Here is a 20,521-nt window from a genome sequence, read left to right as displayed (position 1 = left end):
ATCTTACCTCTTACCTCTGACCTCTTCTTATGATACTCTAATAGTTAAAGCGTGTACGACAAATAACTGAGAGGTTGCTGGTTTGAATCCCTGGACCAACAAGGTAAAAACAAAATCTGCGTATAGGTTAATAAGGTACTAAACCAGAGGTTCCCAAACTAGGGGTTACGACCCCATGTGGGGTCACCTGATATGAAAATGGGGTCGGGGGAGATTGTTTTACAACAGAGTCTCATAGCCTCAAATAAAAAAATAATTATTATATAATTTCTCTTCACATAGTTGGGGTCACATTTTTTTATATTGAAATGGGATCGTCGGCCAAACAAGTTTGGGAACCCCTGCCTGCACTAAACCAATCTGCTGTGTTTAGTGGTTTTGGATAAGAGTTTCATAAAGAGAGATTGAGCAGCAGGTCTCTAAACTTTAGTAGAAGTAACCAGTTGGGAACTACAATAGTGACTAAAAACACTCAGAGGTGGGACAAACAGTCTGGATGTAATACATATAAACTCTGTAGCGTTAGACATTTAAGGCCGGGTGTCTCTGCAAAGCACTTTGTGACAACTGCTGTTGTAAAAAGGGCTTTATAAATACATTTGATTGATTGATTGATTGACATTTCTGCAGCAGTCTATCGTTGTTACAGTGACCAAAGTGGTTAGCTAGCACCTAGTGGCTAATATTCACTGGAAAAAAATGACAGACCACCATGGTCTCTCTGGTCTGGGAACTCACTCAGACCGTTTAATCTGAGCATGCTCACAATAGCATTCAAGTGCACGCAGGCACACACATACTAATATGATGTCACTGCGTAGGTTATTTAACATGGCTTTGCTCCTCATATCAAATATGCTTAACACTCCCACTTAAAGACATGCTTACAGCTCTCAAAAAGGGGTAAACAAAAACCAAAAATACATTATGCCAAAATAACACATCTGGCAGTGTTCTAAAAACTTCAGAAACATTTACATTTGCCAGCTCACATTACTCTCCAAAGAAATACCCCTTGAAACTCTCAAACTTAGCCTGTGTCACTGGCTTGGTAAGGATATCAGCGACCATGTTTGCAGTAAGGCAGTATTCTATAGATATTCTCCCTTCTGTGTGTGCAGACCGTACAAAGTGATACTTTATATCTACGTGTTTGCTTCTCTGTCTGAATACTGGGTTCTTAGATAAAGCTATCGCCCCCTAGTTGTCCTCATATATCTTGACTGTCACATGCTGGTTACTACTGACTATTCCTTCAAGGTACATACTCTCTTGAGTAGTGGCTGCTAGTGTCATATACTCAGCTTCACAGGTGGATGGTGCCACTGTTGGCTGTTTCCTACTCTTCCACGATATAACTGGACCATTCTCATTTAAGTTGAAACAGTATCCAGTTGTGCTCCTCCTATCATTTTTATCGGCTGCCCAATCAGAATCACTATATCCCTCGAGCTGTAGCCTTTCCTCACTTTTCTGAGAGTGTAGTTCTTGATCCATAGTACCCTTTAAGTACCTCAGTAGGTGTTTTTGCTGCAGCCCAATGCTGTTGCTTTGGTTCTGCTATGTGTTGTGATAGTTTATTAACAACCCAGCTCAGGTCAGGTCTAGTACTTGTCATAATGTATATCAAGCTACCTACTATCTCTTTATATCCTGTTTAGTCAATAACTTCACCCTCACTGTCAAAGTTTAACTTTTGCTCACATGGGGTGGATCTCGGTTTACATTCAGACATTCCAAATGTCACTAACATCTTCTCTGTGTCTCTTTTGAGTCATTTTGATCTCTCCCTCACTCTGTCTGAAGTCCACACCCAGGAAGTGTTTAAATGGACCCATATCTTTCATTTTAAACCTTCTCTTCAACATTTCTTTTCCATCACTGAGTAAGGTGTTGTTACTCACCACCATGATTAAGTCATCTACCCACAATAACAGAATCACTTTCTCGTTCTCAGATTCTCTGCTGTAGACACAATTATCAGCATCATTTTATACAAAATCCTTTTCTGTAAGGTGATCATGCAGTAACATGTTCCAGTTACGCCAGACTGTTTTAAACCATACAATGACTTATTGAGTTTGCACTCTAAGTCTTCCCCTGTTTTTGACTTGATCTCAAAACCTTCCGGTTGTTCCATATATGGCTCACAGTCCATCGGAGCATGGAGATAAGCAGTCTTCACATCCAGTTGGTGTAAGATCCTCCTGTACAGCCACCTGCATCAATGCTCTGACAGAGGTCATGTTGGCTGTCGGTGAAAAGGTCTCTTTAGAGTCAGTCCCTTCTACTTCACCATATCCTTTAGTGACATATCTGGCTTTACAAGTCTCAGATCCATCTGGGCTCTCTTTCACTGCATAAACCCAGCGGCCTCCCACTGCTTGTTTGCCTCTTGGAAGTGGAGTCAGAGTGAAAGTCTCATTCTCTGTCAAAGAGTTCATCTCCTCTTTCATTGGGTCCGTCCACATCTTTGACTTCTTAGAGTCCATAGCCTCTCTGAATGTTTTAGGTACACCATAAGCTACTCTGTAGAAATAATCTACATGTTCACTTTTGTCATTATTACACACAGTTTTACACTGGTACTCCTTTAAGTATTCTGGAGCCTTTTTCTGTCTTGTAGGATACTGAACTCTTTACTCTCCTTAGGCTGTCTCTGACCCTGGTTGACTGTCTCTGGCCCTGGTTGACTATCTCTGACCCTGGTTGACTACCTCTGACCCTGGTTGACTATCTCTGACCCTGGTTGACTATCTCTGACCCTGGTTGACCATCTCTGACCCTGGTTGACCATCTCTGACCCTGGTTGACCATCTCTGACCCTGGTTGACCATCTCTGACCTTGGTTGACTATCTCTGACCCTGGTTGACTGTCTCTGACCCTGGTTGACTATCTCTGAAGCTGGTTGACTGTCTCTGACCCTGGTTGACTGTCTCTGACCCTGAATGACTGTCTCTGACCCTGGTTGACTATCTCTGATCCTGGTTGACTGTCTCTCTACAACGTGTCCCAAATGTTACATAATTAAAGTGGATAGTAATTATAAACAAGTCCAGGTAGAATGTACTACAAAGCATAACAGACTGTTTACAAATGACTTAATGAAAGATTCCCAAATCTATGATCACACATAAAATACAGAACAGATGTTTGCTGAACATGAACCAAAGGTAAATGTTCATTAAATGTGTGAATCAACTCCTATCTGCCCCATCAATCACACTAGATGACAACAGATAAGAGGTTACTCTGTTTACCTGAAATCGCCTCACACAGAAACATTCTACACAGTCAGTAATGAAATTATTTTCAAAACATTTTACAGTCAAAATGAAATCTGTTTTGTAGAACATTTAATAATGCTTTAAATACACATGGTATATATTTATAAATATATTCCTGTTGACAAGTTAACAACCAACTCAAAACAAATCCCGCAAATCAAGACGAAACGTCTCTGTTAAAATAGTTCAGTAGGGTTGTAGACACTGACTAAACTAAACTTTATGATGATTGGTCCATTTCAGCTGTCAATCAACTCCCTTCACCATTGAGGGGCATCTTTCATAATATGTTCATATTCATTCAGGAAGTCAGACCTCTGGCTAATCCTATTATACTTGATTTGATTAAAACCTGTGTACATGCAAATTAGTAATTGTATCATGCTGTTTTATATAATATCTGTAATCTTAAATTAATCTTTAGCCATCGTCAATCATTCATACATTGATACAAGCAGACTGATAGATGTATCACTGAATAGGTGTCAGTATCTTCACAGATCCATTATAAACAGTAAACCCAGGATAGAGTGGCTGAGTGAATGTGGTCTGGACTCTGTGGAGGAGGGTCATTGTGTCAGAGACACTGTAGAAGGACAGAGTTCCTGCCCTGTGGTCCAGATACACTCCTACTCTGGAGGAGCAGGGGACACGGATATCAGTACTGGTTTTATTGTGGTAGAAACAGCATCTGGATGTAGAGCAGAATAACACCCAGGACTGAGTATTTTGTCCAAACACACACTCATAACCATCTCCTTTCCTGTTGATCTCTTTATATGAGACAGCTACATCAACCCCTCCCCCACTCCACTCTACCTCCCAGTAACAGACTCCAGACAGACCCTCTCTACACAACACCTGTCTACAGGAGGTAAATCTGTCAGGATGGTCAGGATAGGACTGGACCTTATTACTCCATGTCACCTTTCTGTTCCCCTCAGACAGACACAGCCTCTTATATGTTGTATTGGGATCCAATGTCAGCTGGCAGGAATCTAATAGGATGAAAAACAAAGTCAGTGAATATGTCTCTCTGTGTGTGTGTATGTGTGTGTGTGTGTATGTCTCTCCCTCTGTGTGTGTGTGTGTCTGTCTCTGTCTCTCCCTCTGTGTGTGTGTGTGTCTGTCTCTGTCTCTCCCTCTGTGTGTGTGTGTGTGTGTCTCTTATCTCTCTCTGTGCATGCTGGGAGTGGTGTGTGTGAGTGTGGAGTTTTGGTGGCCCTTTTCAAAGTATTCATCCTTTTCTCTTGGTGGATTTCTGATTTCTATGCATGACGGGGCTGTTCAGAAAATCTAAACAATAATGGATATCATACATCCCAGGGTGTCTTTTACCCATTTTCTGTTTTCTCTGTGTGTTCTTCTGTTTTTCCTCTTTTCTTTATGGAGGTGTTAAAGGTTGGTTCTCTTAATATTAATGGAGGGAGGAATTGGAATAAGAGGGCTTGGGTATTGGAAGTGATTACATAGAAACAACGTAATGTCGTTTTCCTACAGGAGACACAGTGATGAAGCTAATGAGGTTGACTGGGGCATGTGGTGGTGGGGGGGCAGCATGTGCATAGTCATGGTACACATTTTCATCCTGGAGTGTGTATTTTGTTTCCCTCTGGTTTGGGGGTGACTGTAATATCTATAACTGAAATTGTCAAGGGCCGGGTCTTATTGGTCAAGGTGGATGTTATGGGAGTTCTGTTTAATTTTTGAATGTTTACGCTCCAAATGAGGGAACACAGTGCATTGCTGTATTTGATAAGATAAAGGTTTCTTTATGACAACGTGATCAACAGGGATGTTGGGTTTTGGGGGACTGGAACTGTACAGTGGATTTTATTGCAGATCACACGGGTTTGGAACCTCATCTGAATTCTGTGTCCGGTCTGTCTGGTGTGTTAACTGAGTTTGATCTTTCTGATGTATGGAGAGTGAGAAATGCCAATGTTAGTCAGTACACATGGTTAAAAATGACTGATGGTCAAATGAGTGCAGCAAGGTTAGACAGGTTATATGTTTCAGAACGCTACTCTGGTAGAGTGGTGCAGTGTGACATTTTTTCTGTGGGGTTTTCAGATCATATTATTATTACTGTTGATTTTAAATTGTTCTGTCCACGACGGTCAATGTCACATTGGTATTTTAATGTTAAGTTGTTACAGGATATCATGATTGGTGAAAGGTTTTGTAGTTTTGGGGACGATGGAGGACTTTGAAAAGGAATTTTGAGTCCTTGAGACAACAGTGTGAGGTTGGGAAGGCCCGAATGTGTGTTTTGTCAACAGTCTACTGCTCTGTCTAATGTTGAGGTTAGAGAGACTATTAGAGCCCTTGAACAGGACATCAAATTGATTGAGCTGTAACTGACCACTCAGACAGACCCTGGATTGGTCAGGAATTTACATGATAGGAGACATGAATTAAGGTCCTTTTTGCATGAAAGTGTGAAGGGTGCCTTGATCAGGTCTCGCTTTGCCACCCTCAAAGATATGGATGCTCCCAGCTCTTTATTCTTTAACCTGGACCAGTCAATATCGCCATGTAAAGAGATGGTCTGTCTTCATCTCTCTGATGGGAAAGTGACTACAGACGATGTTGAGATGCGCCGACATGCTGTGGATTTCTACTCTGCACTTTATAAACCAGAGGCCTGTGATCCTCTGTGTGTTGAACACCTGGTTTTATGAGAGGATTTCCTCTGCAGGGGTCAACTGGGAAAAGAGTGAGTCATTTTGGGCAGGTCAGCTTCCTGTGGGGTCTCTTCCTCAGTTACCCAGGGGGCTTCAGTGGGGTAGGGATGGGCTCAGGGGGGTTTTCTAGGCTCTGATGTGTTCCAGGAAAGGATCTGGGAGGGTGTAGTGGAGAAGGTGTGTGCCAGATTGTCTTGGTGGAAATGGTTGTTACCCCAGCTGTCATATAAGGGAGGGGTTCTGGTAACTAACAACCTGGCCCCCTCAACTCTGTGGCACAGACTCATGGTTGTACAGATGCCTCGGTGCTTGAACTCCGCAGAGAACACTTGTTAACTTTTACTGGTCTGGACAGGACTGGGTTAAGGCGGCAGCCCTGTATCTACCACTGAATGAGCCTGGTGGGCCTGGTGGACATTACTTCTAGAGTCAAGGCGTTCTGTCTTCAATCAGCCCAGAGGCTGTTGTACAGTGACTATTCCAGCTGGGTGGATACAGCACATACTCTGATGATGAAGGCTGTGTTGTGGAATTTCTTGAACTGTATAACTAGGTTACTAGTTAAAAGTACTGAGTCCCCATCTTAAATAAGAAAAAGAATGAAGGAGGGGGGGATCTCTTATGGAGATTTTGAACTAAGGTACATTTGAGAAATGTCTGTCTTCTATTGGCTAGTATGCAAATCTTTACTTTGATTGTGACACACATGTCTGTATAATATCAGTGGATTATTCTGTACTTTTGACCATGTTCTCCTGCTTGACAAAGAAGGGTGTCAGTCTTTTTGTTCCTCAGAAATGTGGTCCTTGGGGGGAAGAAGGAGCAATTGGCTTTTTTAGGTAAACGCAACAGTAAACTTTATAGCATGAAGGAGAAGGTGGGGGGACAGCCCTCCCTTTAGGTAAAACCTATGTGACACGAGACAGATGGGCAACATCTTACCACACCCCTTTTAACTGTAATAAATACGGACTGTTTATGTATTAAGTTAGAGACTCCTCGGACGATTATTTTTGTAAGCGTTTGACGTGTCTCTCTGCAAATAATAATAAATGGTTCAACTGTGCCAAGAAAATTTGGTCTCTGTAACCTACAGTGTCCTTAGTTCCTTGGGATAAGGTGGGGGGACAGCCCACCCTTTGGGTAAAACCTATGTATTGTTGACAGTTGGGCTGTATCTTACCACACCTTTTAACTGTAATAAGTACACTGACTGTTGTGTGTTTCCTCAGAGATTCCTCACAGGTTTATTTTAGAAGCTTTTGACGCATCTCTCTATTTGCAAATAAACTACAAATTATGCCAAGAGAATTTTGTTTCTGTCCTAAAAGAGTTCCTTTTGATGGAATTACCATCACAGCTATCCGGTTGGGTCTGGATAGACATTCTTCTTGTAGTTGGAGGAGGTTGATTTGTCTGGCCTGACTCCTTTTTATCAGTCTGTTATGCAGGCCTGGAGACGGTTCTGCATGTCCCAGAAGATCAACACACTGCCCAGGATGTTGCTGTTTGAAGAGCCTCTTTTTCACAACTCTATGGTTCAGTCCCGTGCTCTGGATTCAGCCAACCTTCACTCATGCCTTCAGGGAGTGGGGTGTATGAAGCTGGGGCATCTGATGCAGAGCAGATCATTGGAGGAGTTGGGAGAGAGAGCAGGGATCCGGTCGTATCGTTTGGGGAGAAAGGTCGTGGCTGAGTTCTGATTCCTTGTCGGCATCTCATCAACGGTCTGTGACTGACATCTCCTTCTCTGATTGGTGGATGGACAGCCTGGATTAAGAAGGAGGCCATGTACACTGTGTGTGTGAAGGTGTCCCATGTTTCCTCCCTAGAAGAGGTGAAATCCACGATGTGGGTGAGTGTGTTTGGTCCAGGTGTTTCCCTGAAAGGCAGCTGGTGGTCTTTATATAAACTGTCCATTGATTAGAGGACAGCTGGTCTCCAGTGCAGGATTATACATGGGGATGTAGCCACCAATAGACATCTGGTTCACCTGGATCCAAGTGTTAAGGAGGGGTGTCCTATTTGTTCTGATCCTGAATTATCTGGTTCACCTGGATCCAAGTGTTAAGGAGGGGTGTCCTTTTTGTTCTGACCCTGAATTATCTGGTTCACCTGGATCCAAGTGTTAAGGAGGGGTGTCCTATTTGTTCTGATCCTGAATTATCTGGTTCACCTGGATCCAAGTGTTAAGGAGGGGTGTCCTATTTGTTCTGATCCTGAATCATCTGGTTCACCTGGATCCAAGTGTAAAGGAGGGGTGTCCTATTTGTTCTGATCCTGAATTATCTGGTTCACCTGGATCCAAGTGTTAAGGAGGGGTGTCCTTTTTGTTCTGATCCTGAATCATCTGGTTCACCTGGATCCAAGTGTTAAGGAGGGGTGTCCTATTTGTTCTGATCTTGAATCATCTGGTTCACCTGGATCCAAGTGTTAAGGAGGGGTGTCCTTTTTGTTCTGATCCTGAATCTCTGGTTCATGTGTTTTTACATTGTTCCAGGTTGGTTGGTGTTTCTGACCTGCTGACTAGGTGGTTTACTGTTTTGGGTGAGTTCTTCTGTTCTCGGTTGTTTATATTTGGACCCAAGTATAGTTTCAGTAAACAGGGTGTGGTGGTCTTGCTGAATTGTTTAGTCAGGGGCTGATAAATTAGCTGTTTGGAAGACTAGGAAACATTTTATTCAAGGACAGGGATCTGTGGATGTGGTGGGTATGTTTGAGGGGATGCTGACAGTGAGATTGAGGGTTGAGTTTGACTAGTCTGGTACAACATCTTGGGCAGTTCATAAGTGTATGTGGTGTTCAGGGTGTGTTGTGCTCTGTTTCTGAGGAGGTTGAATTGGTGTTAAATTTAAGGTTTTGTTTTTGGTTATTTGAGTCTGTTGTATCTTTTTTAAAGGAGAGTCTCTGTCGCTCCCTCTCTCTCTCTTTTGGTGTGTGTGTGTGTGTGTGTGTGTAAGATTTTAATTACATGTAAAGAAACAGATTTATTGGCTTCCGGTGCGATTTAGGGTGGAGTACAAGGTCCTGCTGTTTGCATTCAAGGCCATCAATGGACTGGCCCCGGCCTACCTCGCCGAATTAGTAACGGTCTACCAACCTGCTAGAGCTCTCCGCTCCTCTGAACACACCTCTCTGGTCGTTCCCAAATTCAAATACAAAAAGTTTGGAGGCCGATCATTTGCAGTTCAGGGCCCAACTCTGTGGAACGCTTTACCACCATCCCTGCGTAACATTACCGTGTTCAGTGTTTTTAAAGCGCAGTTGAAAACACATCTGTTCAGACAGGCTTTTAACACGTAATCTCTGACTCGACTGCTCATTTTCTATATTTTATGTGTATGTATGTGTATGTGTGTGTGTATGCGTATGCGGGTGTATGTGTATATATATGTACATATACATTTTTCTTTATTTATCTTATATTTTTATATGTTTTAATATTTTTTATATTCTGTTGTCTACTGAAGCTTTTAATGGAAAGCGCCTTGTGCACCTTTTGGCTGTTGTAAGGCGCTTTACAAATAAAATTTGATTGATTGATTTACACCTGTGTATGTTTATGAGTGTATGTGTGCATGTCTATGGGTGTGTGTGTACGTTAACGTAAAGATCAAACAATGATGTGTGATTGTGTCTATGTGTGTGTGGTTGTATTTACTCACATTTTAAGAACTCCTCTCTGGTCTTGGACTCAGCAGGTGTTCCAATCTGACCTGTAGTCACTATGGAGACAGACAGACTTATATATCACAGGTCCACATTAATCATGTCCACTAGTAATCTACATACAGGTAACTAGAGGGGAGATGGACTATAGATGGACTATATTTGTATATAATTGTACATGAGTTCCAGTGGTTCAGGCCAGTCTGTCATGGCTTTGATTTTGGTCACTGACTAGAACCAAGTTGTTATGATGACAATGATTGTTGACAGATCTCAGATCTCTACTTGATAACTACATTGATTCAGTGAAGATATTGAGGTCATTCATACTCTTCTGTTCCTCTCCTTATGTTTCCCCCTTTCTTCTTCTCCTATTTTTGTCATTTCATCTCCTCCTCCTCCACTTTTTGAATAAGTGTTTTGATGACAATATTTTGTATAGACCATTGGTGTTTTGTCTAATTGTTACCCGCCAAGACAAACAGACATTACAATAATCTATTAATATTGTGTATTTTCTTTCATGATGTCCTCCCCAAAATAATAGTGGTTGCTTTATAACATTAGATGTAGTTCTAAGACGAGTAAAAACAGTGTTTAATATTAATAATAATTATTATATTTAATAATTTTGACCAACCTTCCCCAGATATCCTGTCCATTTCCTTTTTTAATACATCCTGTATTTGATCTTTCAGTTCAGAGACTGATTTCTTGACATGCTCTAAGGAGATGTGTGGATAGACAGTGATACTGGGTAAGACCTCAGTTCCAGGAGAGACACAGAGAGACTGGAAACTCTACAGAGAGGGAAAGAAGCAATAGGTTTTGACAGTGAATTAAGTTCCAGTCCATTTCACTGGTAAAGAAGTCAAGAGGGATCCATTACAGAGTATTGTAAGGTAAGTTAGTGATGTCACCTGGAGGAAATGGATGTGATCCTCTGTGTGTGAGAGCTGCTTCAACTCAACATCTCTCCTCCTCAGCTCAGCAACCTCCTGCTTCAGTCGTTCCAAGAGTCCTTCAGCCCGACTCACTTCAGTCTTCTCCTGAGCTCTGATCAGCTCCTTCAACTCAGAGCGTCTTTTCTCAAGGTAGCGGATCAGCTCAGTAAATATCCTCTCACTCTCCTCCACTGCTGCCTGTGCAGAGTGCTGTTAGCACACAGAGAGAGAAGGGGCTCCATTTTAAGTTAATTCACTCTGCTATCAACAGGATTACATTCAGATTGTAAATGTAAATATACAGTGACAGTCAAAAGTTTAGATACACTAATCCATTCAGTGGGTGTGTCCAAACTTCTGATTGGTCCTGTACATGTATTTATATCAGCCACAACACTCACCTTCAGAGTGTCCACAGTCTGTCTCAACTCCTGAATCTTCTTCTCTCTCTCCCCAATTCTCTTCTGGGATTCCAAATGTTTCTCCCCCAACTGTCTCTGCAGATAAATACATCATAAACAAATGTAATCAGCAAAGTGTAGCAATTTTGAATTATATCACATTTATTAATCAGGATATGATCTTCTTTCTTATAATTTTGGTTATAGTCATTATATATAGTCGGTACATATAGTTGGTATATACAGGTGCTGGTCATAAAATTAGAATGTCATCAAAAAGTTTATTCATTTCAGTAATTCCATTTAAAAAGTGAAACTTGTATAATGTATACATTCATTCCACACAGACTGATACATTTCGAGTGTTTATTTCTTTTAATTGTGATGATTATAACTGACAACTAATGAAAATCCCAAATTCAGTATCTCCCAAAATTAGAATATTACTTTTTAGAAATGTTGGCCAAATGAAAAGTATGAACAGGAAAAGTATGAGCATGTACAGCACTCAATATTTAGTTGGGGCTCCTTTTGCCTGAATTACTGCAGCAATGCGGCGTGGCATGGAGTCGATCTGTCTGTGGCACTGCTCAGGTGTTATGAGAGCCCAGGTTGCTCTTATAGTGGCCTTCAGCTCTTCTGCATTATTGGGTCTGGCGTATCACATCTTCCTCTTCACAATAATCCATAGATTTTCTATAGGGTTAAGATCTGGCAAGTTAGCTGGCCAATTAAGAACAGGGATACCATGGTCCTTAAATCAGCAACTGGTAGCTTTGGCACTGTGTGCAGGTGCCAAGTCCTGTTGGAAAATGAAATCTGCATCTCCATGAAGTTGGTCCACAGCAGGAAGCATGAAGTCCTCTAAAACTTCCTGGTAGATGGTTGTGTTGACCTTGGACCTAAGAAAACACAGTGGACCAACATCAGCAGATGACATGGCACCCCAAACCATCACTGACTGTGGAAACTTTACACTGGACTTCAAGCAACGTGGATTCTGTGCCTCTCCTTTCTTCTCTTCCTCCAGACTCTGGGACCTTGATTTCCAAAGGTAATGCAACATTTACTTTCATCAGAGAACATAACATTGGACCACTCAGCAGCAGTCCAGTCCTTTTTGTCTTTAGCCCAGGCGAGGCGCTTCTGACGCTGTGTCTTGTTCAAGAGTGGCTTGACACAAGGAATGCGACAGCTGAAACCCATGTCTTGCATATGTCTGTGCATGGTGGTTCTTGAAGCACTGTCTCCAGCTGCAGTCCACTCTTTGTGAATCTCCCCCACATTTTTGAATTGGTTTTGCCTCTCTATTAATGTGCTTGGACACAGAGCTCTGTGAACAGCCAGCCTCTTTAGCAATGACCTTTTGTGTCTTGCCCTCCTTGTGCAAGGTGTCAATGGTTGTCTTTTGGACAGCTGTGAAGTCAGTAGTGATTGTGTTGCCTACAGAACTAGACTGAGAGACCATATAAAGGCCTTTGCAGGTGTTTTGAGTTAATTAGCTGATTAGAGTGTGGCACCAGGTGTCTTCAATATTGAACCTATTCACAATATAAAAATCTTCTGAGATACTGAATTTGGGGTTTTCATTAGTCGTCAGTTATAATCATGAAAATGAAAAGAAATAAACACTCAAAATATATCAGTCTGTGTGGAATGATTGCATATGTTATACAAGATTCACTTTTTGAATGGAATTACTGAAATAAATCAACTTTTTGATGATATTTGAATTTTATGACCAGCACCTGTATAGTCGGTATATATAGTCGGTATATATAGTCTGTATATATAGTCGGTATATATAGTCGGTACATATAGTCGGTATATATAGTCGGTATATATATTTGGTATATATAGTCGGTATATATGTATCTGAACCAGACGGATAACAGATGGAATGTCGTATTTTGAACATATCTGTGAATACCTCTAGTTTGTGGTACAGGGCCAATATACTACAGATTAAGACTTTACTTTAACCATCGTTTAACCAGGCAAGTTGATTATGATCCAGTTCCTTTCATATCAACCACCTGGGGAAATGTTACAGGGGAGGCAGAAGCAATTAGGATGAACTGTCTTGATCAGGAACTGACTGACATAAATACAGTATCACCTTGACGTTTGGGGGATCAGAACCAGGGACATTACAGACATTAGTTAGATTCCCTGACCACTAGGCCACCTTGCCTATACTATTTGGCATGGCATCGTATGTTAAGGTTTACAGATTGCTCACAGTGTAGGTATAACAAACACACACACAAACAAAATATAATTAATATCAAACCCACCCACATCCACACACAACATATATGTTTTATCCTATACTGTAGAGTTCCCATCTTACTTGTTTCTCAGTCCTTTCTGATGCAGTTGAGACTGTATCATGTCCTTTATGTTCATCCATTGTACAGAGATAACAGATGCACTGCTGATCAGTACGACAGTAAATCTCCAGTAGTTTGTCATGATGAGAGCAGATCAACCCCTGTAGTTGTGTGGAGGCCTGGACCAACTTGTGCTTTTTAAAGGCAGGAGATTCATAGTGAGGCTGGAGGTGAGTCTCACAGTAAGAGGCCAGACACACCAGACAGGAATTGACAGCTTTGAGTTTTCTCCCAGTGCAGAAATCACACTCCACATCTCCAGGTCCAGCATAATATTGATCAGGAGGAGCAGCTTGGATTCTTGTCTTCTTCAGATCCTCCACCAATTCAGCCAGGATGGTGTTCCTGTTTAGAACAGGTCTTGGTATGAAGGTCTGTCTGCACTGGGGCAGCTGTAGATACCCTTGTCATCTTCCTGATCCAAACAGTCCTTAATACAGCCCATACAGTAACTGTGTCCACAGGGAATAGTTACTGGATCCTTCAGTAGATCTAAACAGATTGAACAACTGATTGAGTTTATAGCCTGTGCCATTTTTCACACACATGCAAACAGAGAAAAAAGAACAAGAGATTACTTTCGTTTTCCTTGAACTGCTTTTTTTCAGAGGAGTGGTTTGTTTTCTGTGACTTCCTGGTTCTGTGGTGAACTCAGATGTCAGATATCAGGTCTGGCCAGTAGAGGGCATTATTGATCTATCATAGCCAGTAAATATTCTCAATTCTGTGTTACCTTCAAGGTCGAGTTCATCATTTCTCCCAATTCCAGAACAATTAGCAGAACAGCAGACGTGACAGCCTGTGAATGCAGAAAGAGAGTGCATGTCAAACAAATAGAGATCTCACATATTTACTACAACTTTCTCTGTATCTGCAATTGTTCAAAGTGACCTGAGTAAGGAAAGACATAACTAGACTCTGTACAGTACCAGAAACTGTCCATCACTATATACCTGAGACAAGATACACTGGTTACTGTTTTATTATACAAAACCCTCTTCAGCCTCACTCCCCCATCTGAGATCTACTTTTGTCAACATTGCCACTTTTAAAGACCTAATCACTAACAGATTTACAGACACCTAAAACTTCTTCATGAGATGTGCCTTTTAACTGTGGTTTTGTCAAGTTGTTGTCTTTGTCTATTGTCTAAATATATCTGTGTCCTGCTGTATAGTTTTTTATTGTCTGCTACCAGGTAAAAATAGTGGGAGATCCAGAAATACACCATTTCTTATATAACTGAAAACACACATCAGACCATGTGGTCTACCAATAATTTAATTAATATTTATTTTATTTAATAAACTCTATCTAATGCAGTTTTTATTGGTCTAAAGCTACACATTTAATCATTTTAATGAAAATCATGTCTGGATTTACAAGTAACCAAGCAATACCACTCCGCTTTTCAAATGCCAAATCAGCTAAACCCACAGTTATTATGAATCAAGATATCATAAAATAAATGAATTAGGCCCTAATCTATGGATTTCACATGACTGGGAACATTGATGTGGATCTGTTGATCACAAAAAACAGGTGTATCAGAAAACCAGTCTGTATCAGAACTGACCATTTGCCTCATTTTCCTGATGCAGCACAACACATGTTCTCATAGAGTAGATCAGACTGTTTATTGTGGCCTGTAGATTGTTGTCTCACTACTCTTCAGTGTCTGTAACCAAGTTACTGGATTTTGTCTGGAACTAGAACACTGTTGGATCCTGAACATTCCAAACATGCTCAATGGGTGACCTGTCTGGTGAGTATGGAGATGTGTCAGAACTGAAACATTTTCTGCTTCCAGGAAGTGTTTGCTGATCCTTGTGACATGGGGCTGTGCATGTTAATGCTACCGATCAAGAAGAGGCGTTGATTGGCTCAGGTCTGTGTGAGAATACTAGAGACCTTTAGACTGGAATGTCAGGTGGTCTCCTCAGACTGTGAGTGGTTCAGTCAGAGTCTGACACTCCCAGTAGTCAATGTCTAAGTGTGTCTAGTTTCCATCCTTATCCAGCAACTATGTGCAACAACAATGGAAAACATTTCATTTGTCTGATCAACTATATGGTAAGAATAAGTCACACTACATGAGGCAAATGGTGGTTTTTCCAGATACTGATTGGTTTCCTCATTCATGACCCTACAATATTTTGGTATCTATTACCAAGAAATACAGATCTGTATTCTCAGTCTTGGAAAATCCATAGATTAGGGCCTGATTTATTTATTTTAATTGACTTATTTCCTTCTATGATCTGTAACCCAGTAAAGTCTTTAAAATGATTCTGTTTGTTTATATTTTTTGTTCAGTCTATTGATATAACTAATATTTGGGTAAAAATCACAAAATCTACCTGATGAAAACCAGTTACTGTATTCCAGTTAATGTTGTGATTAATAAGAAACCAGAAAAAGAGTATGCTGTCATTTTACCTTATTTTAGTTTTATTTTATTACCAAAATGCTTACAACAAAGTGACCATAACGTTTTACTTTAGAAGGGGCTGTTTCAATGTTGTTTGGTAATACAAAGTTGGAAACATCCTTGCTCTTTGAAAGTGATAATGATGTCCTGGTGAGGTAATAAATAAACTGTGGATATGTGTTTGTTGTTGTCCATATTTAATGCTGTGAAATGTTGCTAATATCTTGTAGATGACAATAGCAAAACCGTCACAATGACCTTGAAAGACAAGTACATCAGCTGGTTGTTTGCTCAGTCTTGTAACGAAAGTAGTTGCAGTATTTAGCTGTTTAATTGGCTAACTAGTTGGATTTTTTCTCATTTCATTCATATATGGAAACTACCATAGCTAACTAGACATTAATTGTTAAACAAAGGAGAAGTTGTCTGGCCCGAAAATGTCTGTTTCACTTTTGAAGTGACGAGCTGTCACTTCCACTAGCTAGCCAAGGAAGAGTGAAGGCAGTTAAATGTCTCCGCCCCCTAGAGGGCTTTGCTCCTAGTGGTTTACCCCACTGCGTTCACAGCCATCACTGAAAAATACATATTCACTATGGCTCAGCCAATCGTGGCACACCAGCCCCTATATAACTGAGTGTGCCCTACACTCAGCCTCCCTTTTTCTTCAGCAAGTCTGATCTTCACTTCATTGATTTGCACTGTGAAGATTTCTTGCCACTGATGATTCTTCATGATCATCTCGGCTGAGTGGCGCTGCTCCCCCAGGCGGCTTCAGCGGACCCTATTGCGTGGTGTATCTGGGTCCTGACCATGCCAGGAAAGGGCTACTGGACCCCCCAGAGTGCCAGAGTTGTGCCCTCCTATCTGTTTCAGTGAGGAGGGAGCGTCTCTCTTCCTTCGGCTAGGAGGTCCCCTTGGTCCTCTCTTCTCCATCCGTATTGATGGACTCGGGGAGTGGAGGACCCTGCTGGGTGAGCAACGGGTGGCGTGAACGGCCCTAATAACACGTCCTCACAGACTCACGACTGTCTCCACTACGCCACTCAGCAGTCAGTGTGTATAGCCGCTGATCCACTGCTCTCTGATAGGGCCAGTGTGTGTGTAGCACCATTAATGGATCAGCCTGTTCAGTTATAGACATAACTAACACAGGGCGATCCCCATTGGTTATAAACAGCAACGCTCCTCCGGGCCATACCCCTCCCACTCCACCAGGTACTGCAGGCCCCTCCCTCGAGGTCCAGAGGGGGCAGAGGGGTCCCCCGCACCTGACTGCTGGAGGGGACCAGCCACCACCGGCCTGAGGAGAGCGAATTCTGGGCATACTCTGCCCAAGGCAGGAACTCTGACCACTCCTCCGGCCGGTCCTGGCAATAGGACCTCTGGAACCTCCCCAGGTCTTGGTTTACACGCTCCACCTGCCCATTCGCTTCGGGGTGAAACCCGGAGGTGAGACTGACCGAGACCCCCAACCGACCCATAAAGGCCCTCCAGACCCTGGACGTAAATTGGGAACCCCAGTCATAGACAATGTCCTCTGGAACCCCATAGGAACAAAGGACAGATACCCTTATTGGTCTAAGCAGAGGAACAGATGGCCTGAGTACCTAGTGATCCTCTGATACTATACAGACATGTGTATCACAATCAAAGAAAATAGTTACATACTAGGCAATAGAAAAGCAGACATTTCTCAAATGCACATTAGTTCAACATTTCCATAACAATGGCGACAAAGACAGGTAGCAAAGAGGAAAGGAATGTGAATGATTAGATGGGGGGGTTGTAGGGGTGCATTAAGACCACTTTCCTGCCTGATTATGTAGCCTGTATGGTTGTGATTATCCTTGTACCATTTAATATGGTAAGTTATGAACCCTATACTGCACCACAGACATGTGTCTGATTATGTAGCCTATATGGTTGTGATTATCCTTGTACCATTTAATATGGTAAGTTATGACCCCTATACTGCATTGACATGATTTCTGTGGGGGGCCTCCAGTTCTAGCAGATCAGGGGCTGGGCTCTAGTTGGGACTGGTAGCCATAAGGAGTCCTTCCACTGGGTGCCGTGTTATTACCATTTATCCTGTGCTATGCATTTAGTGTGCTGTGCAATTACCATTTAATGTGTGCTGTGCTGCTCTTACTACGTGTGCTCCTTAAGACTCTGGTCTGGTGAGGGGAGGCGTTCTGGCCTGACTCTGTCCACTTGGCCTGTCCTAGCCTTGGGGCCTGCTGTATGTAATACATGCCCTTATGAATTTGTATCAATAAAGATTTGTTTTGTTTTGACAAAACTAGCAATGTTTGGACGGAGTACCGGGCTGGAGAACAGCCTACAGTGGGTATAGAAAAGAATCACCCCCCTTTAAAATAATCACATTTTGTTGCATTGCAGCATGAAATGAAGATAGACACTGTTTTTGTTTCATTCAGCTGTATTTACTCAGTGCAACTTATAACATCCAAGTGAAAGATATAACACCAACATGTCAGAATTCTTTTTTAAAACATAATCACTGAGTTGGAAACAGGATCACCCCCTTGTGTCAGTATTTTGTTGAACCACCTTTTGCTTTAATTATAGCCTTTAGTCTGTTGGGATATGTTTCTACTAACTTTGCACATCTAAACATTGCAATATTTGACCACTTTGCTCAAGTTAAATTTGAATGGGGTTTAAGTCTGGGCTCTGACTAGGCCATGCAAGGACATTCACCTTTTTCTCCTTTAACCACTGTGTGGTCAGTTTTGCTGTGTGCTTTGGGTCATTGTCATGTTGGAAGGTACATTTTCTACCCATTGACAACTTTTAGCAGCTATTTACACCCACCCAAGTAAATGACGCAATATGGGACGGATGCATCATCGGCAGCTGACTCCAAAGGATACTGGTCACTTGGCGCTGGCAACGGACTCCTTAGCGCTCTAGGTAGGCACAGGCAGTCTTGGAACGGTCTGTTGTGAGTTCCATCCTCGCAGGGGACATGGCTTTTACTGCATTTTGTTGTACTCTACTTGCACTTGCTCAATGACAAAGTTCAAAAAGATACACAAGTGGATAGCTACGTGCCTCAATGGTTTCAGGGGCCTCAGGAGGATTCAATTAAAAAAAGAAGAGGCTTTGGTCCAAATGAACATTTAACACAAAGATGTATTAATAAAAACGATAAGTCAAAATAGGGGGCCTGGGAATATGGAGGGGGCTTGGGAATATGGAGGGGGCCTGGGAATATGGAGGGGGACTGGGAATATGGAGGGGGCCTGGGAATATGCCCATCCTGTCTACATGTGTTTTGTGGATCTGAAGGAGTATGACCAGGTCCCCCGGGAGATACTGTGGGAGGTGCTGTGGGAGTATGGGGTGAGGAGGTCCCTTCTGAGGGCTATCCAATCCCTGTACGTCCAAAGTGAGATCTGTGTTTGGGTTCTCTGTAGTAAGTCTGACTCGTTCCAGGTGGGGGTTGGCCTTTGTCACCAATCCTGTTGGTAACTTTTGGAAAGGATATTGAAGCGTAGTCGGGGTGGGGAGGGGTTGCAGTTTGGTTGGCTGTGGATCTCATCGCTGCTTTTTGTGGATGATGTGGTCCTGATGGCATCAACGGTCTATGACCTTCAGCACTCACTGGACCGGTTCGTGGTTGGAATGAGGATTAGCACCTCTAAAGGCCATAGAGCACCTCTAGAGTCCATGGTTCTCAGCAGGAAACCGATGGAGTGCCTCCTCCGGGAAGGGAATGAGGCGTTAACCCAAGTAAAGGAGTTCAAGTATCTTGGGGTCTTGTTCGTGAGTGAGGGGACAATGGAGCGGGAGATTGGCCGGAGAATCGGAGCAGCGAGGGCAGTATTGCATTCGCTTTACCGCACCGTTGAGACGAAAAGAGAACTGAGCAGGAAGGCAAAGCTCTCGATATACCGGTCAATTTTCCATCCTACCCTCACCTATGGTCATTAAGGCTGGGCCATGACCGAAAGAACAAGATCATGAGTACAAGTGGGTTTTCTCAGAAGGGTGGCTGGCTCCTCCCTTAGGGATAGGGTGAGAAGCTCAGCCATCCGTGAGGAACTCGGAGTAGAGCCGCTGCTCCTTTGCATCGAAAAGGAGCCGGTTGAGGTGGTTCGGGCATCTGGTAAGGAGGTGTTCCAGGCACGTCCAGCTGGGAGGAGACCTCAGGGTAGGCCCAGGACTAGGTGGAGAGATTATATTTCGACACTGGCCTGGGAACGCCTCGGGATCCCCCAGTCAGAGCTGGCAAAAGGGAAAGGGAAGTTTGGGGTGCTGCTGCCCCCGCGACCCGATACCGGATAAGCAGATGAAGAAGAGATGAGATAAGTCAAAATACATGAATTATGCTGCAGCGGGCCTGTAAATAGTTGTTTTAACCCTTAAGTCTCCACATCTATTCGCCCAGATTGTTATGGGGCTGTTCTGACGCAGAACGCAGAGATAACACACAGGCAACGTTAGCGGTTAGTAAGAGAGTTTAATGAACCGAGAGGAGGTACTCAGAGGTGTAATGGAGGTTGAGGCTTGTCCGAGATGAAGGCGAGGCGACTGAGGGATCCGAGGGGGACAGGCGGTGGTGAGTCCAAGGCTGTAGACGGGAGGATTCCCAGCGAGGAGGTGGGAGCTGACGGTAGAGCTGGAGCATGCAGGTAAGCGGAGGAGGCAGCGGGTCAGGATGGAATTTTGGACGGAAGCA

At 42.7% G+C, this 20,521-nt stretch overlaps 1 protein-coding gene across 1 annotated transcript; it reads right to left on the bottom strand.

The window, feature by feature from the left end:
• Positions 1–715: 715 nt before the first annotated feature.
• LOC109614664 (tripartite motif-containing protein 16) lies at positions 716–18,906 on the bottom strand. The gene is given in 8 exon segments (XM_034292120.1): positions 716–4,286; positions 9,641–9,700; positions 10,285–10,444; positions 10,565–10,798; positions 10,990–11,085; positions 13,343–13,767; positions 13,770–14,181; positions 18,652–18,906. Coding segments are annotated over 7 exon segments (1,650 nt in total). The 5' UTR covers positions 13,918–14,181; positions 18,652–18,906; the 3' UTR covers positions 716–3,759.
• Between the last annotated feature and the right edge of the window lie 1,615 nt (positions 18,907–20,521).

The sequence above is a fragment of the Esox lucius genome, chromosome 5, assembly GCF_011004845.1.
Source record: "Esox lucius isolate fEsoLuc1 chromosome 5, fEsoLuc1.pri, whole genome shotgun sequence".
Lineage (NCBI taxonomy): Eukaryota > Metazoa > Chordata > Actinopteri > Esociformes > Esocidae > Esox > Esox lucius.
This window is presented reverse-complemented; position numbering and strand designations above follow the sequence as displayed.